The sequence below is a fragment of the Leuciscus leuciscus genome (assembly GCF_965113295.1).
Source record: "Leuciscus leuciscus genome assembly, chromosome: 14".
NCBI lineage: Eukaryota > Metazoa > Chordata > Actinopteri > Cypriniformes > Leuciscidae > Leuciscus > Leuciscus leuciscus.
In genome coordinates, this window is record NC_138738.1 from 8,037,377 (window position 1) to 8,057,593 (window position 20,217).

Sequence of the window (20,217 nt, forward strand, 5' to 3'; positions counted from 1 at the left end):
AAAAAGTAGAGTAGTTTGCATCACTGTAATGGTCGTTAAACATTTCCATCGTGAAAAAGTTGCCAAATATGAAATGTTTAGTTAAATATATTACCACGCACACACTCATTCACTGTAAAAAACTAAGTGTTGCGTTGAAATTCCCACTCATCTTCAGTTAACATTAAGCCCCGCATTATTTTATTTGATTGGCCTTCACTTGCCCCCCTAGTGTCTCCGCTGAAGAGATGTAGGCCTATGTCTATCCCTCAAAACCTCACTTTCATTCCCATTAAAAATCAAAGATGGCGCTGCAGTGAATAATGTCTATAGCCATGACAGATGCTGCCGAGATCTTGACTCTTTAGTGTTAAGGAATAAGTGGCAGTCAAGATGCTGAAAGGTCTCTTCCTTTTCCTCTTAAGAGCCATATTGCTCTTTGAGAGAAGAAAAGCTCTTGTAAATGCTATACGTCCAATAAAAATGTGCTATAGTTTTGAGAAATCGTAGAAGTGTGCACTGGAAATGTCAAGAGTACAGGAGATAGTCCTATTTTAGTGTCTCTGTTGCCAGGGCAACAGCACACACAGAGGCTGAGATGGTATGGAGGTTCCCCGCAGCAGTATTGTGAAGGAGAGGGACCAAAGAGAAGGAAGAGAGAGAGAGAGAGAGAGAGAGAGAGAGAGAGAGAGAGAGAGAGAGAGAGAGAGAGAGGAGAGAGAGAGAGAGAGAGAGAGAGAGAGAGAGAGAGAGAGAGAGAGAGAAGAGAGAGAGAGAGAGAGAGAGAGAGGAGAGAGAGAGAGTTGAAAAACTGTAATCAAATGGAAAGCAGGAAACCAAAAGAGTGGAAGTCAAATGGAGATGGAGCAGAATTATAAATGTCTGATTACAGTATTGCCGGTGTAGCTTCATCAAAGACACTGAGAAAATGATATAAAAATAGGGAGGACGGAAGGAAAGCCCATAAAAAGATATTTAGAGCATTAAACAATGTTTGGATCTTCAGCCGTTTTACTGTCCATCAGGCGAATATGATAAGGTCTAAAATGCCAATTTTCTGTTCTAATTAGACTTGTCAAAAAGAACCGACTTTGGTACCAATTCGGTACAGAAATTGTAAAATGTTTACGCTTTGAGCGGAATCGGTAAACACCTCTGATTGGCCATTGTGTTCCACGCGTTCATCGGATATGTCTGTGATTGGCTACAATGATCAACTCACGGGCGCATTTGAGAGCACACGGAATTGTTTTGAAAGTATTTTAAAAAACGGGAGCGGGGAGCGTTTGAAAGCACAAGCAGTCCGCTAATAGACGCTTGCTTTTAACGTAATTTTTAAGCGTCATTGATGTATATTTACAAACACGTTTTTTGAAGCGCTGATCATTGTAGCCAATCACAAGACATATCCGATGACCCGATGAATATGGCAAGCCGTTTTTAACTTTTATTAATTTCCAGGATAGTACATTTTTTACTAGTTAAAATGATAGTTATTGATATCAGGAATTAGATTTCTACTATAACAATGGCAATTTTTGAAATCAGAAATGATATTTCCACTAGTTAAAAATGCTAATTCTTGATATCAACAATTTAAACTATAGAGAAAACTATAAATTCTTGATTATCTGTAATTGTATTTTCACTAGTGAAATGTCACCATAGGCTGCCATTCAAAATCCATTGTTGATATCAAGAATTGATTTTCTTTCTTGTTGAAATTCCAATTTCACATATCAGAAATACAATTCTTACTAGTAAAAACCCTTATTTTTGATATCAAGAATTAAACTGTCACTAGTTGAAATGTCTATTCTTGATATCAACAATTGAATTGCTACTAGTAACAATGTTCATTTTTAATATCAATAATTCAATTTTCACTAGTGACAATGTTAATTTCTGATATCATGAATGTGATTGTTACTAGTAAGAAAGCCATTTTAGATATCTGAAATAATATTGATATCAGAAATACATTTTCAGATATCAAAAATGAAAAATTGTACTAGTAGCAATTCAATTGTTGATATCAAGAATAGACATTTCAACTAGTGACAATTGAATTATTGATATCAGTAATGTAATTATTGATATCAAAAATTATATTTCTACTAGTAAGAAATCAATTCTTGATATCAACAATTGATTTTGAATGGCAGCCTATGGTGACATTTCACTAGTGAAAATATATTTACAGATATCAACAATTCATATCCTGGAAATGAATAAAAGTTCAAACGGCTTGCCATAGTTGAATGGCCAATCAGAGGTGTTTACGATTCCGCTCAGCACTCAAAGCGTCACATTTTTTAAATTTCGGATCTGACTTGGTTCCGAAGTCGGTACTTTTTGACAACTCTAGTTGTCTAATCATTGCTGTCTTTTCTTCTTTCTTTTCAGAATAAAGCATGAGAATATTGTTTCACTGGAAGACATCTTCGAAAGTCAGTCACATTTGTATCTGGTCATGCAGCTGTGAGTTTAAAATCTCACCACTCAAGATCACACCAACCAAGATACTGTCTGATGTTTGTTTAATTTGCAGTGTCTTGAATGCTTATGTCATTATAGTGGAGGTGCTAATTGTAGTTTGTTTGCGTGGGTCTTCACAGTGTTTCAGGGGGAGAGCTCTTTGACAGGATTGTTGAAAAGGGCTTCTACACTGAGAGAGATGCCAGCAAACTCATACGTCAGATTTTAGATGCAGTGAAGTATCTGCATGATATGGGCATTGTGCACAGAGACCTGAAGGTAATGCTTACATATTCTTTCCCTATAATCACACTCTGCCTTTCTAAGCAGGCGCATTATGACAAATTATTCAGCATGCAATGTTTTTTCTGTCCTCGGTGAAAGCCAAATGCTGCCACAAAGGGACAAAATCACTGCCAATTAAAAAGTATTTAATGTTTAATATTCAGCTGTGTGGAGCAGAAGTTCAGAGCAATGAGATTTTAACAGTAGGCGATGCTTAGCAATATGACAGAAATAGGCTTTGTTTGGAATGGTATACTAGTGTATTGCTTACCGCATACTGTATACTGACTTTAGTGCATTTTTTTAAACTAAATAAATAGTATATTAAACAGAGTACACATTATGCAAAAATAAACGTTTTAAACTGTAACGAATCACATTTTTGTGTTCTGTTACCAGCTCTTAAATAAAAACTATTATTTTGTATTTTAAAAATAGATTTCTTAAACTTTTGCCAGTCAAGAAAATATGACAATATGTAAACCACCATTACAAAGTTTGGGGTAAATGCAGCTCACGATGGCTGCGTTTTTTCATAAAAAATACAGTACAAACAGTGATATTGTGAAATATTAGCAGCCATACAGTTGAGCCATTACTCCAGTCTTCAGTGTCACATGATCGTTCAGAAATCATTCTAATATGCTGATTTAGTTCTCAAGAAACATTTCTTACTATTATCAATGTTGAAAACAGTTGTTTTGCTTAATTTTTGTGCAAACCATAATTACAATTTTCAGGATTCTTTGATGAATAGAAAGTTCAAAATAACATTATTTCAAATATTTTTTGTAATATTATAAAAGGCTTTTACTGTCACTTTTGATCAATTTAATGTATCCTTGCTGAATAAAAGTTTTAATTCCTTTAAAAAAATGACTGACCCCTAACTTTTGAACGGTAGGCTACTTTATATTGCACATTTAACATGGAAGATATATGATTTATCGTTTGTCACATCTGATTAGGACACAGGGTTATGCATATGAAAATGGCTGTGCATTAAATGTTGTAAGATATGACTTGATTTAATGTGATTCAAGGGAAACGTTCAGCATTAATTCAGATGAATTAATTCTCTTTCTGTGCAGCCAGAGAATCTGTTGTACTACAGTATAGAGGAAGACTCCAATATTATGATCAGTGACTTTGGCCTGTCTAAGATCGAGGACTCAGGAAGTGTGATGTCAACTGCCTGTGGGACACCTGGATACGTAGGTATGAATGAGGGCTATATTCTCTTACCGTCTTTAGTAAGATAATGTGTCTGTTTTTAGAGGCTCTCAGTCATTTGAAATGCTGCACAATGTCTAGTGTTTACATTTTTAAACAGCCTCTTTGATGCTGTCCTCATTCTGTACAGCGCTCGAAAGGAAAGTGAACTAAACGGAATAAAACGAACACTGAAACACTCTCTCTCTCTCTCTCTCTCTCTCTCTCTCTCTCTCTCTCTCTCTCTCTCTCTCTCTCTCTCTTTCTCTCTCTCTCTCTCTCTATCTCTCTCTCTCTCTCTCTCTCTCTCTCTCTCTCACACTCTCTCTCTCTCTCTCTCATTCATTCAGCTCCAGAGGTCTTGGCACAAAAACCATACAGTAAAGCTGTAGACTGTTGGTCCATAGGAGTGATTTCTTATATTCTGTAAGCATTTCTTGATGTTTGTATTTATTTGAGTGTTTATTTGTTTATTTGAGTGTTTGTTTATTTATTTATTGTCAATTTTATAATTATTTATTACATTTTAATTATTGAATTTATTTAATACATTTGTATGTATGGTCAGTCATTTATTCATTGTTTGATTGATTGATTTACTTATTTGTTTATTGCTCATTTTATAGGAATTTATTTATGGTAAATTCTTAAATTACGAACATATTTATTTAATTTATTGAATTCATTTTAATTATTTTTATTTTTATACAAATTTTTACACACAATTTTATACAAAACGTTTATTCCATTTTAAAGACAGATATTTGTAATGAATCAACATATTCATTTATTTGTTTATTTATGGTAAATTTTTTAAATGTACAAATATATTTATTTAATTTAATTCTTATTTCTTGATTGTGAGTCCTCATTTATTTATGTATTCATTCATACCATTGTGTGGTTAGATATGTATAATGAATCAACATAAATTCATATTTTAATCTAAATCAATATTTCATATTTATTTATTTATAGCCAAATCATAAGAGGGATAAATTACAGTCAGCTGATCTTACAAAGCATTGTCTTTTGCAGCTTATGTGGCTACCCTCCATTTTACGATGAAAACGATGCCAAGCTGTTCGAGCAGATTCTCAAAGCAGAGTATGAGTTTGACTCTCCGTACTGGGACGACATCTCTGACTCAGGTAGTTCTGTGTAATTGTAATCATAACCCAGTATCATTATCTTGAGATGCTTTGATGTGAAAGAAAAGCTCAGATCCTGCACCTATAGAGCTCAACAGTAGGTTTTCAGAAGTAAAAATACCATTAGTGATGCAACGGTGTTGAGCCGAGTTTGTTTTCATGCAATGCGACGTGATGCAGAATCTACCAATAGGAGTGCAGACAGTGAAGAACACTTTCTTGAAACTGTTGTTGAGCTCTATTCTGGCCATTTCTATTTTCTTGATGCTTGGATGTTGTTTGACAACATATTGTCGATCATATTCCATCCCAGCCAAGGATTTCATCGGTCACTTGATGGAGAAAGATTCATCTCAGAGATACACATGTGATCAGGCTTTACAGCATCCATGGTAGGATTGCCTAAAAATAAGTGTTCTGCATGTTTTGACTATCAGTATATCTTTTCACAAAAATTGCTTTTGTAATCCATCCCCCATCTCTACTTTTGAAGGATTTCCGGAGACACGGCTCTTGATAGGAACATTCATGAGTCTGTCAGCGCTCAGATCAAGAAGAACTTTGCCAAGAGTAAATGGAAGGTGAGAATCCCACAACATCATTCTTTTAAATTCTTCACAGTTTTGCAATTCCATCCCAACAGATCCTGGTGATGTTCTTTGAAATAGGCAGGAAGAACTTGCTATAAACATCGGGTATTTTAGGTGAAAGAATAATTATTAGGGCTGGGCATTAACAAAATTTCACGATTTGATTCGATTTCGATTCACATGTTCGATTCAATTAAATTACGTATTATTATCAAGTACAGTACTTGTCAGTTTTTCTAAAGGGAAAAAAAAATTCTACTAATCTCTAAAAACAACTAATGCTGTATATATTATACAGGGAGCTATATCAGTTGGTACATTACTATAATATTTCAGGTTTAAATTAACAACTGATCTGTATACAAACATTTAAATTGCACTTAAGTCAGTTTATATAATAATAATGATATAATAATTACAATGGATGGATTTATTCAAACAAGTATTAAATATTCAAGAACTGGTTAAGTAAAAATATAATTATATGTAATATACTGCATATATTTAGCAAAATGCTCCTCACTAGAGTTAAAGGTATAGTGGAGGATCTTTCCGAATTTTAGATAAGTCCCGCCCTCTCCACTTTTTGAATAAGCTTGATTGATTCACCAGAATGATTGACAATTAGGAGGACCAATAGTATAGGTGATCCACCCGGAAGTAAAAAATCCTCCGCTATATCTTAAATTTTTCTAGCTAACTACCGAGCTATGGGCTTTGAATGGTTTTCCTGAGGTAAATTTAATGTTACGTGACATTGCTTACAAGCTGTTTTAGTAATGTTTTTTTGCGATTGAAACACTGATTACATGAGACATGATACATTTCATAGGCTGCTACAAATCATGTCCTCATTAATCTAATTTGTAAACATATTTTAGAGGCCCGTTATTGTTTGTTGTTGTCTTTGTAGCAAGCATTCAACGCGACAGCAGTGGTTCGACACATGCGGAGACTGCAGCTGAGCACCAGCCTGGAGGGGCCAAGCCAAATCACCAGCACCAGCCCCTACCACAGACACCTGCTCCTCCCCGCTAAAGAGCTCGACCAGGAGGAGGAGGAGGAGGAGGAAGAGGAGAGCAGTAAGTTTGAGATCATTCTCGAATGAAAGTCGCATACAATCCATCCTAAACAGTATGCAAGAATTAATGTGTCCCAATTTTAGTATAGGGTTCCTGCAGGGCATTAAAAAGTCTTAAATATTTGTATTTTTTCTGCTAGGCATTACATTTTAATACGTGGTCTTAAATCTGCCGCAAGATGTTTAAATGAGGTACTGTGGGAATGAATTATTTAGATTTTTAGATGCCATTTTTAGAAATACTTTTCCGTCAGCCAGTTAAAAGTTAGCTTTGGTGTGCTTTTTTCAGTTTTTTTCACTTTAAGACTGTGGGAAAATCAAAGCCATAAATCTGAAGAAGTTGTGTTCCAAATTTGAGGTTGATATCTCAAAAAATGTGCTTTCGGTAAGATTTTTTTGGGCGCAGTAGCAAACGTTCTCACTAGTTCCCATTCATACATAGGACATTCGTACAAGCGTGGCTATTTTTTTTTAAGACCATTTAACATTTTCTAATAATTTCCATGATTTATTTGTGTGTGTGTGTGTGTGTGTGTTCACATAGCAAGTGCCAAAACCTTTATCAAGTTTCGTACCATTCCAATGAAGGTAAAAAAAATAAAAATGACCGAACAGCACCAGAGAGTTTGTTAAATGTAAATAATGCAAAAAATTTAATAGTGGACTCACACACATTTTACGCTTCGAGCACGCAGGCTTTTTGTCTGATTGTATTTTTAGCCATTTTTCATAATTATAAACTTAAACTTCTATCACTTTTTTTTGTTTCATTTTTTTCACATCAGCAATAATCTGCCAAGTGTCTTCTTTAAAAAGAAAAGTATTTACTCCAAAGCATTCAAGATTTACTATAGTTTCATTTGGAAATTCCATTTTCAGGTCTATGCTCAAAAAGTGCTTAACAGGTATATAAATATAATTTAGTACCATAAAATCCCCTAAAAATACAAAATATTAATTGCACAATTATTGAAGTAAACATTTTTAAAGTTGGAGCTTATTTAGAGATATCAGCCGGATGGCTTAGTGCAGGCGCTAACGGATCCAAGGATGTATCTCGTAAATTACCCCACTAATAATGCCCAGAATGGTACCAAACTTCTACAGTAGTACAAATAGGTTCTGTACTCATAAAACGAGGCACTGGAAAGTTTGTAAGTACATCAGGAGTTTATTTAAATAACACTTGCCTGATGGCTAATGCTACCGCTAACCCGGTCGTCGAGGTCACTTCACTGATTAGGGAAAAGCACGTAAAAGTCCTGGCAGAAAGCCAGTATATCCAACTTTTTTTATACTTTTTTTGCCGAAGTGTTGACAACTTAGTGTTAACTACTAATTGTTGCAAACTGGTACTACAAACAAAATATTAGTGCATTCCTGGAACTGGGCGTCGTTACACTACATCCTTATGCATCGCTTTCTGTCAGGACTTTTAAGTGCTTTTCTCAAACCACTGAAGTGACGTCGACGTCTGGGTTAGCGGTAGCATTAGCCAAATAAACTACTGATGTACTTACAAACTTTACAATGCCCCTTTATGAGTACAGAACCTATTTGTACTACTGTAGAAGTTTGGTACCATTCCGGGCATTATTAGTGGGGTAATTTACGAGATACATCATAGGATCCATTAGCGCCTGCACTGCATTCGATTGATATCTCTAAATAAGCTCTAACTTTAATAATGTTCAACCAAGGGAAAAAAGGCTTCTGGTTTTACTCCGAACCATCCCTTTAAAGTAGTTCAAATAGTTCAAATAAAAATAAAGCGAGCAGCACCAGAGTGTTAATAGTTTTAATAGTTTACATTAACAACACTGGGCTAAATGCTATTTTATATACTATAAGATCCTACTGCTATTCATTTTCATATAACTTTAATGTTTAGATTCCCCCAGTACAGACGGGCGTCGAGGCAGTGCCGATCGGGATAGTCTTAAAAGCTGTGCTTACTGCTGCCGACCGACCAGCAGGATCTGAAGCAGAACTCTGAGCCCAGCAGAACCCAGAGGAACCCAGAGGAACCCACACATGCACGTCTACGGCTCCAGTCTGACCCGGAACACAGAGCTTTCCTGGTAACATGCACTAGTGCTGCTGGTAGGACATGACATGAGGAGAGCGTGATTGTTCCAGACATTCAGACTTGGGTATTTCATTGACAGATATATGTAATTCTATTTTAACCATTATTTAATTTTGTCTGATTAATATTTCTGTACCCCAACCAAAGACAAAAATGTGTTTAAGTTGTATATGTTATGTAAGGTTTACATTTTTTTTTTTTTTTTAAGAAAACGTTCAGGTCTGTACCCTGTAGCAATTTGGACTTTCTTGGAAAGCCACTAGTTATACAATGTCTTAATAAGCCCCACTTGCTCAGGCGATAAATTCACGAGGAAACAAGATAAAGTCATTGAAGTCAAGATAAAGTCATCATTAATACATTTTCATATGGAAGCTTGTTTCCGCCAGAGAAAAAAATATACATAATGGTAATTGCAACGTTTTATCTCACAATTCTGACTCTTTTTCTCACAATTGCGAGTTTACATCTCGCAATTCTGAAATTTTTCAGATCACAATAGTCGTAATTGCGAAAAGTTAGAATTGTGAGATATAAATTGTGAGTTATAAAGTCCAATTCTGAGAAAAAAAGTCAGCTCACAATTCTAACTTTTGTTCTTGCAGTTCAGACTTTATATCTCGCAGATTTGTGAGCTAAAAAGTTGCAATTACCTTTAAAAAATTGTATTCAGTGGTGGAAACAAGCTTTTAAACTTTCATGGCTTAATCCATTGTGGTTTTGTTTTATAAAGTCTGTTGGGTAGATGTCCATGTCGTTGATTTTGTGATCTGGTTCAGACTGGCTCTGGAGTGCAAATTGGTGGTAAAAAACTGCGTATTGGAGTCAGACTAGGAGTATTTCCAAGCTCAAACGGATATCACATGATCTTGTTGTGGGTATAAACCTTCATATGAAGCATGTGGACAGAACAGTGGGTAATCGTGATGGGGTTAAGAGATTTGAGCCACAGTAAAGCTTTTTTTACACCCAAATTAAATGCTGTATCAAACCTGGATAATCTACGTTTTCAAATAAGATTTAATTTCCAGTTTAAGACTTTAAGGGGCAAAAGTAGTCTGTAGCTCCATTTCAAAACCTAGTGAGGATGCATTGGATAAACACTCCTGGTCCAAAATTATGCTTATTTAAGCTTATTAAGTATAATACTTACCTTATTTTGGACAAGAATCTTTGCGGAGAAGGCAATCTCATAATGCAGTGCAACAAGTTCAGTAAATATATTTTATTAAATACCAAAAAGTATCAATAAAATTACCCATCTAACAGGCCAATAAGGGCATTCTGGCAAGATAACTTTTAAAGTTGTGATGAATTCTTCCAGTAACGTCAATAGAATGTTCATTTGAAGTTATCTGGTCTTTAATAACATTATCAAAACATTAGCACAAAAATGTTATTTAATACGTCATTCATGGAACATTTTTTGGAAACATTTTAGTTAGATGTTAGTCTGTTTACTAAAAAATTACTACTTACTCATTTTTTCAGATGGTTCAGAGAACATTCAAAAGTAACGTTCTCACAATACTTGCAAAATAATAAAATAGAGAAAATATTCCCGTAATGTTTTCTCTAACGTTCATATAACCAAGAAAAAAACATAAAAAAAAAAAACCTGAACATTCTGAGAACATTCAAAATAAAGTTTTCATAACTTAATGGGAACATTAGCAAACCGTTATTATATTTTTGTTAGAGGGTACTCACTCTTTAACCCAATATTTGGAAAAGCTATCTAGATTTAAGGCCTGTTCACACCAAGGACGATAACTAGCGATGAAGATATGGTTCTAAAAATCTTTCTAAATATAAAAGAATAGCAGCTGTCCACACCACAACTATATGACGATAACGGCACAGAGAGACAATATCGTTAGAATCACTTTCAGAATGATTTTGTCCAGCTGATGAATGATAAAAATAGCCAATCAGAATCCATCCTGCTTTAAGAGCATTTAAAGCGAAAAACTGCAGCTGATATAGTTATCTATAGTTATTGTTCTTAGTATGAACAGGACTTTATGCTTTTTTAAAGTTAGCTTAGCAACATGCTGGCATCAAACTTTAATCAATTGTGAGTTGAGTTTTGTATGTGCTTCACATAAGAGACTCTATTTGTTGCTTTGAATCAGTGATTTATGAGATTATATTTAAATTTGGATGCTGCCTTGGAAGGTTTTGGAACAGCTGTTGATTACTCTTTGTCGTGACACTGATCAAGTTTGCAACCAAAATGATTTATCCGTCTATGGTTATCAGTTTTTCCAGTGCATGTTGTGTGAGCTGATCTTTTCTTTGGGTCGCTGGCCATAATCTGCACTGTTCTCGTGTGCAGAAGACGTCTAATGTTTGCATGACCTCGTAAAAATGTTTACAAGAGCGATGATCAAAACATAAAATATACATATTCATATCTTTTCCACTATGCTAATTGCAAAATGAGATAGACTGTTGCGGTCATGTCATTTTGAAATCGGAGGGAACAAGATATTGACACTTGACTTAATCTGTTTTTTCTTTGTAAAATATATACATGTTATGTTTAAAAACAAAAATGTTGATTTGACATTATATTAAGAACTCAATACTGGCCTTACTTCAAAACTGGATTGAAACAAAAAGAAAAATGCAAGAACATTTATCACATTGTTCATCAGTATACAGCATGCGTGCCAATTTGAGCACATTACTTACTTGAAGCCAACCATAATAAAAAATAATATTAGAAAAATCAATGGGTTTCACTTTAAGTGTCTTTAACTACTGTGTATTAACATTTAAATGAATGATTTGATACAATGCACTTATTGTGCACAAACATGTTTTTACATTGTATTTATATATTTTTTTAAATGCCTGCATGTAATTATAGCTATAATTAATTTCTGTCATTTCTATAGATTTCTATCTATAATTAAACCTACCCATACCACCAAACCTGTCCCTAACCATACCCGTATCCCACCTCAATTAGCAGCTGAAGGGTTTTGCAATACAATATGAACACCATAAGTACATTGTACTTATTTTTTTATGTAGATACATGGTAATTAAAGACACCTAATGTAAAGTGTGACCAAACAAGGTATTTATTTAGCTAATCCCTCATATTAGAGACATTTTCCTCTTAAACCTGTGAACAGAACTGCTTAAAACCCAAGTGCTATAAGTGATTTAATAAGTATAAAAATGCATCAGTCTAATGAGCAGTTCAGCAATCAGTTATAGTAATTATGGTAATTATGCAAACTGCCTCAGAAGGGCTGATTAAAAATCATTTAGGAGTCATCTATGAATTACTTTGGCTTTGAAAAGTACTAAAGAAAGCTACACCCTGGGTTTTTAGTAGATAATTCCTCCCTTGATCAGTTATGACCTTTTTTTTCCATTTATATTTTCACATGAAAGTTCAGGAAGTGTAGAGTAGACACAAATACAGTATGTGTATTATACAGGAAGAAGATGTATACATATATTGTATATCTTTTTTGTAAAAGCTACAAATGTATGGATGCAATGCATCATGTGTTATCGATGGAGTTACGAAGAGCCAATGATTTGTACCCTTAAAGATATACAGGTAGTAGCACGTTATGAATAAACACTCCTTGTCTATGCATTGTGTGTGTTCAGTAAAATCTTTGTGTACAATGCAAATAAAGTTCACATCAAAGTGCTATGCAAAGGCGGACTGTGGTTGGTACTTTCAGAAAATACACTGTGATACATGTCAAAATCTCTTTATTTAAAGACTAAGAAAATGTACAAAACATATTTACAAAAAAACTATGTTGTGTTGTTAGCCAAAACATAGGCTACATCATGAGAGATCAACATCATATGCTTTATTATGTCAGCATCATATGAGTGGAAAAGCTCTTAAGCAAACCCTCATGTTATGTTCCGGTCGTTTTAACCCAGAGAGGATTATCTTTTTCCTGAAAATGCTAGTTAAATCTAGGGTAGGCAGTGTTTTTCATGAACACTTTTTGTTATACTGGTTGAAACTCTCTTCACATCCTGACAGCAATCAATTATAGAAGTGGTCTAAATATTGGAAGTCTCAGGACCAAAAATTTTTCGTCCAATCATTGCATTCGGTCCGATGTCCTACCTGCCTATCAGAGTATGTATTTGTATATCTCCGCGCACCCTGCTCCATGCAGACACAGAGCGCCGCAAACAAACAGCAGCCATCTTTTACAGTTCCTCCTGAACCAAAACAAAGAGCTTATGCTGCGTTCACGACATGCCATAACCGTAATTACAAGATGGCAACCTGAGAGGTTACCCCAGGGATGGGCAACTTCGGTCCTGGAGGGCCACTGTCCTACAGAGTTTAGCTTCAACCCTAATCAAACACACCTGAACAAGCTAATCAAGGTCCTCAGGATTACTAGAAAATTACAGGCAGGTGATTTTTTCAGGGTTGGAGCTAAACTCTGCAGGACAGTGGCCCTCCAGGACCGAAGTTGCCCATCCCTGGGTTACCCGGACCTGTTCACGTCCTTAGATTTATGCGTTTGTCAACACTATCAACGTCGAAATGAATCTGCAGAAGTCAGGTGGTCAGTTAGAACTCTTTAAGTTGTTTACGTTAATTATTATTGTAATGCTAGGCTATGTGTTTTGCGACATGAGGTAATTTAACGCCATCTCTCATGACTCTTTGCATACTCTGCTCTGGCCTTGCACGTTCATCAAGGAGGCGTGGCTATTTTTGTAATGAGCTCTGATAGGGAGGGTGGGATCTTATGCTTTCAAAGCTAGCTTGCTATTGCTAGCCTCTCTATTTCCTTCCCTAGATTTAATGTGATAGCATTGGACTAAAACTTACTGACTTTACTCACACTGGGTATAACAACTTTCCAAAATATTTGTGATTTTTTTTTAACACTTTTTGACTAGCTGAAAAAAAATTGCTTATAAATCTTTTGTTATGGTATGTTATTGCCAAATATTGGATTCAATATTTTTATCAATTGGTTTCACTTTCACTTTGCACAGGTTTTTTTTTGGAACTGCTCAAATCAGTGAGGCCTACGAACAATCAGTTTCAAAAAGTAATACAATACCTGTGCAAATTGAAAGAAAACGAAAAAGATTCAATACAATATTTGTTGATAATATTGCATTATGAGAGATAAGCAATTTAAGAGGCTGGTCATTTTTGATCTGTAAATTAGATAAAAGACGTTCAAAACAGTAAAAATTCACTTATACAAAAAGTATAAATCACCAATGACTTAATTGTAAAGAAATGTACATTATGCAGTGATACTGACCATAAGAAAATAGTTTTTTTTCTTGCAATTGAATCTAATTTTGTGTAATCTAACCTTTTCCTGTCTGATCAAATAGTAAGTCAAGAAAAAGAGATGTTAAATTTTGCAATTGACAATGGCAGTTCATTAGTCATGCTAGAAATGGAAAATCAAGTCTAACGCATTGCATTATGGGATACAGTGTCCTATGCTCTGGTTGTATACTGCACATTATGTTAAACGTAGTAGGAGATCCATGTTATAACGTGCACATAGAAAACATGAATACTATGCACCACCGCACCGTATACATACCGCAAAACTAGTATGTGTATTTGTTGTTAAACAACAAAAGATAAATGTGGAAAAAGTGGACATGACTGCTGTCTGTTCACATACACACTGCATTGTGTAGGTAGGATTACATGACCCAAGATTTGTTAGGAACTCCATTAAAAAGCATAAAAGTGTATCATCTATAAATATGGCAGACGAATAATTTCTATACACAAACACTAGATACAGTTCCAGTTGGAGTTATTCTGTTCTTGTGTGTGCAAATGACAGCCGCTTACTCAGCAATTAAGGTGCAATACATGAAATCTTATGAGACCATTATAAGTACCTAACATTTTGTAACACTGACATATCATTAGCCAACATTTCCAACTTTCTTGTCCTCAAAATTGTTCTTTCACATTCTTTGATTTCATTCAAAATCCAAACCCAAGTTTTCTAAACAATGAAGAACTGTCAAATCATCAGCTGGAGGTGCATCAACACTCGTGTAGATCTATGATGTTGTAGATGTGTGATTACAGCTCTTTCTCCCCAGCACTTGCGATCGCTGTCCTCTTCAGACTCTCCTTGACCCTAATGAACTCAGGTGCGCCCTTTGACCTTTCCCTCTGCTCACCGGCCTCTCTCTCAAGCTTAAAAGAATGAAATCATCTCTATATGAGGTGTTGGTGTACAGTAATAGCCAAAAGTGATGTCCAGCCTAGGAAAATCTACATCCTTTATTCAAATATTTTTAAAGGATTAGTTCATCCAAAATGAAAATTCTGTCATTAATTACTCGCCCTCGTGTCGTTCCAAACCCGTAAGACTTTTGTTCATCTTTGGAACACAAATGAAGATCTTGCGGGTTTGTAACGACATGAGGATGAGTAATTAAAGACAGAATTTTCATTTTTTGGGTGAATTTTTATTTATTTATTGGTGATAACATAATGAAACATGCCAAATTGTGTGGACATAATGTTTGGCTGGGCTGTCTTACAAAGAAATTATGAACACATGCAAATACAAAAGAGAGAACCAATGAAATATTAATAACTGATGTTGTAGTCAGTGCATACTTTTTGCTGTGAGCTTTTTAGTTTTTTGTTAAATAATTTTGTTAGATAAATACCTTAACTGAGTTTAGTGTTTTGTTTTTACATCATTTTAAAAATATATATTTTCCTCAAATTTTGATGGTTTAATTGAATCCCCTCCAGACATCACTTTTGGATACTACTGTATACAGGAGCAAGTTATAGAAAATGGTTATATACATTATGATCCATAATACAACTTTTGGACCAAAGTTCGGTCGCTGTGATTTTGCCAAGTAAGGATCAACATTCCTGTCCAAAAACATAGTCCTAACCCTTTCCCTACCCATAATATATCCCTAAAATCAGAGGAAAATGATAGGTGAATAGGAATGGTGTAGAAGCTCCCAACCCTTGTTGTAATCCTAAACTTGACATTAACTAAAAAACTATCCCTCAAATCTGATTGGTTGACTGAAATGTTCTACTTGGTGAAATCACGTTAACCACAAAGATCAATATTTTCTGGACAAAATCAGGGCATATTCTGAGTCTTTTGAATAGCTTCCTAGCATTTCATTAATACAGTATTAATACCGTATATGAATACTCATATCAGTTTCGTTTGAGGGGTGTTATTTCAGGTTTTACCTTCTCTAACCTCATCTGCCTCTTCAGTAACTCCTGCTCCAGGGGTGATTTTCCTTCTTCCTGTTTTCTCTCTTGTTTCAGAGCTTGAGCTCTATTCCTCTGTTCAAGAACTCTCTGTAACTCTGGCTTCTCCTCCATCACTGCTCCTCTGATAGATAGGATAAGTGTTACTAAATCTCATATTACGGTATTGTTACTTAAAGTGTTTATATATATATATTTCTTTATAGAAATAGTTTATTCATTGTAATTAGCTGGAAAAGGCAATGATCAGGATGTGGAGGCTGAAGATCAAGTTCATCCTTAAAGTCACCATGAAACCAAAATAGACAATTCTTGTTTTTAATGGAATATTACGGTGTTTATTTTAAGTGATTTATCCATGCACATAACTTTTTTTATTTTTTATTCATGTGCCCTGTAAATCTTTAATCAAAGTAACTTCCCCTCCCTCTTGTAGTGACATCTCTTTTATTCTCTGATCGACGTGTTCTTTCGCCCTACATTTTTTCTCGTTCAAGAAGCCGTTTAACTCCGGATATACGTCACAATAGGGAACAAAAGACTGTCTCAATTTATAAAGGTGCAAAAACAAATACAATAGCCTAATAATAATAATACTGCGTTTGCGCCATGTCGTAATTGCCTTAATTATGTGATGACAACCCATGGCGTTCAACTCGGGAGTCATTCAAGTCCTTAGACTCGGAATTGTGTGTTTCTATGGCAACACTATCAAGGGAAAAATCATCTACAGTGGTCATGTGGTAAAAGTTGGAGCTCTCAGAAGATAATTCTATGAGGACGTGAACCACGTAAACGCTGTTTACAAGGTGGAATCTTGTAATTATGGTAATTCTGATATGGATTGAATGCACCTTAACTGATTAGCTATTGGTTAACATAGTCTTAGTGGCGTCATTCAAAAGGAAAACCTTTTCAGACGTAAAGCCAGTTATGGCATCTTAATGGATGTGAAGATAAAAAGGATACATTTTTTTGTAATGACATGTAATGATGAACCGTTGCTACAAGGAGTGTGTTTTAAGGAATTAAATAGTGTCGGTTTTGATATCAGTTGTTTTCACTTCAAATAGCCAACACACCAAATGTAGCGATAATTTTTATTTTAGGACTACATAAGTATCCACGCCAAAGAGCCTCTACACAAACTACATTAAAGTCAGCATTAAACGGAAATTGAGATCTTTCTTCCCTGAAGTATATCTGAGTGAATGGCTTCTTGAACAAGAAAAAATGTAGGGCGGGACTTGATTTTGTCCATCGCGAACTGATTGGACGGTTGTGGTTTGTTACTGCTGTGATGTCATGTCATGTGAGTGACAGGTTGCCCTGCCCTTGCGCCAGTAAACACATCATCAGAGAAGAGAAGAGATGTCACTGCAAGAGGGAGAAGAGGTTATTTTTATTAAATATTATGAGGGCACATTTATTTAAAAAAAAATAAAATAATTATGTGCATTTATAAAACAGCAATATTCCATGAAATAAAAAGAAATAGTCAATTTAGATTTCATGGTGACTTTAACTGCAAGCACAACTTTGACTTTACTGCTATCTATTGGACAGAACATGTACATGCAAAGGAGACATAAACTCAGCTGCGGGCACATGTTTGAAGTGAGATTAGAAATTGGGTCAGGCGATAATTTAAGGCTGAAACTAAGCTTTTGTTCATGCCTCAAAATGTGAACATGCTTTTTGCTCAAAATCTGGGTCAGTTTGCACCTTTTGTGTGTAATAATCAGCTCTCGCTGGAGCTCCTGATGGCACTTGGACGCTTTGATGGGATTGTGGAGCTTTTTGGGCCTGATGAGCTCCTCATAGTAACCGCTGTCCGTTTGCTCAGGGAGCAACTTGCTCTGGTCTAAATCCTCTTCTCTGGCCCACGGCTGATCAGGATCTATCACTGATCCAAGATCAGAGACTAAATCTAATGGAGGGAGAGAAGCAAAAGAGAGCCTTCCATTACAAAACGGCCAATATCATCCACCAGGTGAAAATCGCGAGCTAATTTGCATAAAAAAAAAAATAGGATTCATCTTAGGACTGTAGCATCAAATTCACCGAAGATTAATATTGTTTAAGAAAGAATGAGCAATATTAATGAAAAGCATCAGTGTAAAAAAAAAAGAATACACATAATTCAACTTTATTCAGTTGCTGCCTTACATTTTTATCAAATGGCTGTACAAGTTTGTTTACATAAAACTTAAAAGTTAAACTTGTTTAAATAGTTTTTTTATGAGTTAAAGAAAAAACATGTTGACTTATTGATCACATCTTTTTTTTACAGTGCATTAGTCCATGTAATTGCAACAAATAATATAAAAAACAGAAAACCTGATTCACCAGGTCCAATAAGTGGTTGAGCACAGGCAGAATTATGACTTTGATGATTATGATCTGCCTGTGGGAGGATATGGATATTATAGTTAGTCATTATATTTAACCACAACACAAAGTACAGAAGACAAATCTTTCATTTCTTTTGCAGTTTCCTTCTGCTTTTCACAGTGATGAGCTTTATAGTGATCATTGTACCATACCATGTTACTGTGCGATTAACATATTTATATACCATGGTATTACCATCATAAGCAGTATCCAAAAACCATGCTATCACTATTACTATGTTAATAAGTGGATATTGCACTGTCTTATCCTTATCTATCCATCCAAACGATCGAAAATAATCACTAAAGCTGTTGATGATGAGGACAATAGCCCTGTGTATTGAGAGAAACTTGCACTAACACAAGGGAGGCATTGTGTGTGTGTGTGTGTGTGTGTGTGTGTGTGTGTGTGTGTGTGTGTGTGTGTGTGTGTGTGTGTGTGTGTGTGTGTGTGTGTGTGTGTGTGTGTGTGTGTGTGTGTGTGTGTGTGTGTGTGTGTGTGTGTGTGTGTGTGTGTGTGTGTGTGTGTGTGTGTGTGTGTGTGTGTGTGTGTGTGTGTGTTTGTGTGTGTGTGTGTGTTAACACCATGCTGGGTTGATCATATTGGGCTAAAATGGTTTTGGGACCAGCTGGCATTTAGCCACCTCATTACTGAGCCTGCCAAACAAACTCTCCATTTTCCCTTCATAATCTGCTGTCTAGAATGTGATTGTGTCAGGAAAGTCACGAGGAGTCCTTGGACTAAATAACCAAAGGAAAGTACATCAGTTATTGTTAAAGTTACTGCAACCAAATATATGCCTTTTTTACACTGAAAAGTCACATGTAAGCTATGCAGATTAAGATGTCTCGAGCCGAGAAGAATGCAGGTTTAGCTGCTATTACGGCTTACTAAAAGCCGTTTTAATTCACTGACATAAATCTAAAAAATTTTTTTTTTTTAAATATATATTTCCTGAACTAAAAGTTAAACTGAAATAAAAATAAATTGTAATATAAAAAAAACTAATAAATAGAATCTACTAAAAAATTTACTAAAATTAAACTGAAAATAAAAGCATAATTAAAACATTAATAAAACTATAACTATAAAACTATATAAATAATAATAATAAAACAACTCTGCGCACCTTGATTTCACACATATTCTTAATAACTGAAACTAATGAACTCAAAACTCATACAGTTTAGTGTATTTAATGTGCGCCTTTAAGTATATATGCATTTTAGATTAGAGAAAAAATTTGATGAACAGAAAAAACAAACACTCAACTAATACATTTCACAAATTTAAGCCTAAAACGTTGTCTATTGTCCATTTACAATCAGAGTTCTTTATCGTTCTTACACTCATAACATAGTAATAGACAGGTTCTTAAAAATTGAATAAAATATCCTTACTTTCTTTCCATGGGTCACTCCCATGATTCCAAAGGTGCAGAGCACTCACTGCCTCAGGACTGTTCCAGAGATAACTTCTTCGGGATTCCACCTGCTATCTTCACGCAGAGCAAGAGGAGAAGCAGGAGGGAAATTACATCCCTCCAAGCAAACCCCTCACACACACACACGCACACGCACACGCAAACACAAGCACACTTTAGCAAACCCAGACTGCATACAGTGCCCTAACTGGTACTACAATCCAGCAGAGGGAGGGGGAGAGAAAAAGAGAGATTGTGTTAAAACTGATGTCAC

The 20,217-nt window shown here is 35.2% G+C and overlaps 2 protein-coding genes across 5 annotated transcripts in view; one reads left to right on the top strand and one right to left on the bottom strand.

The window, feature by feature from the left end:
- Positions 1 to 11,473, top strand: part of camk1a (calcium/calmodulin-dependent protein kinase Ia) — a 30,927-nt gene extending 19,454 nt beyond the window's left edge. The window contains exons 4-12 of the mRNA XM_082189641.1: positions 2,386 to 2,460; positions 2,598 to 2,736; positions 3,834 to 3,960; positions 4,305 to 4,380; positions 4,993 to 5,105; positions 5,419 to 5,497; positions 5,599 to 5,686; positions 6,609 to 6,777; positions 8,668 to 11,473. Of these exons, the coding sequence (XP_082045767.1) occupies positions 2,386 to 2,460; positions 2,598 to 2,736; positions 3,834 to 3,960; positions 4,305 to 4,380; positions 4,993 to 5,105; positions 5,419 to 5,497; positions 5,599 to 5,686; positions 6,609 to 6,777; positions 8,668 to 8,759 (958 nt within the window). The 3' untranslated portion in view covers positions 8,760 to 11,473. The remainder of the gene's footprint in view (positions 1 to 2,385; positions 2,461 to 2,597; positions 2,737 to 3,833; positions 3,961 to 4,304; positions 4,381 to 4,992; positions 5,106 to 5,418; positions 5,498 to 5,598; positions 5,687 to 6,608; positions 6,778 to 8,667) is intronic.
- Positions 11,474 to 12,592: 1,119 nt separating this feature from the next.
- LOC309513691 (protein FAM107B) lies at positions 12,593 to 20,192 on the bottom strand. 4 transcript variants are annotated; one of them, XM_082189659.1, is made up of 5 exons: positions 19,921 to 20,192; positions 18,476 to 18,533; positions 17,852 to 18,056; positions 16,103 to 16,250; positions 12,593 to 15,064 (listed from the first exon to the last, which is right to left on the bottom strand). In XM_082189659.1, exons 1-5 carry the CDS (start codon positions 19,942 to 19,944, stop codon positions 14,948 to 14,950), a joined length of 552 nt encoding a protein of 183 aa, XP_082045785.1. In that variant the 5' UTR covers positions 19,945 to 20,192; the 3' UTR covers positions 12,593 to 14,947. The 4 variants fall into 4 exon arrangements, with proteins under 4 accessions (XP_082045785.1, XP_082045783.1, XP_082045784.1 ...); XM_082189657.1 differs by having other exon boundaries at positions 18,467 to 18,533; XM_082189658.1 differs by having other exon boundaries at positions 18,476 to 20,192.
- Positions 20,193 to 20,217: the final 25 nt, after the last annotated feature.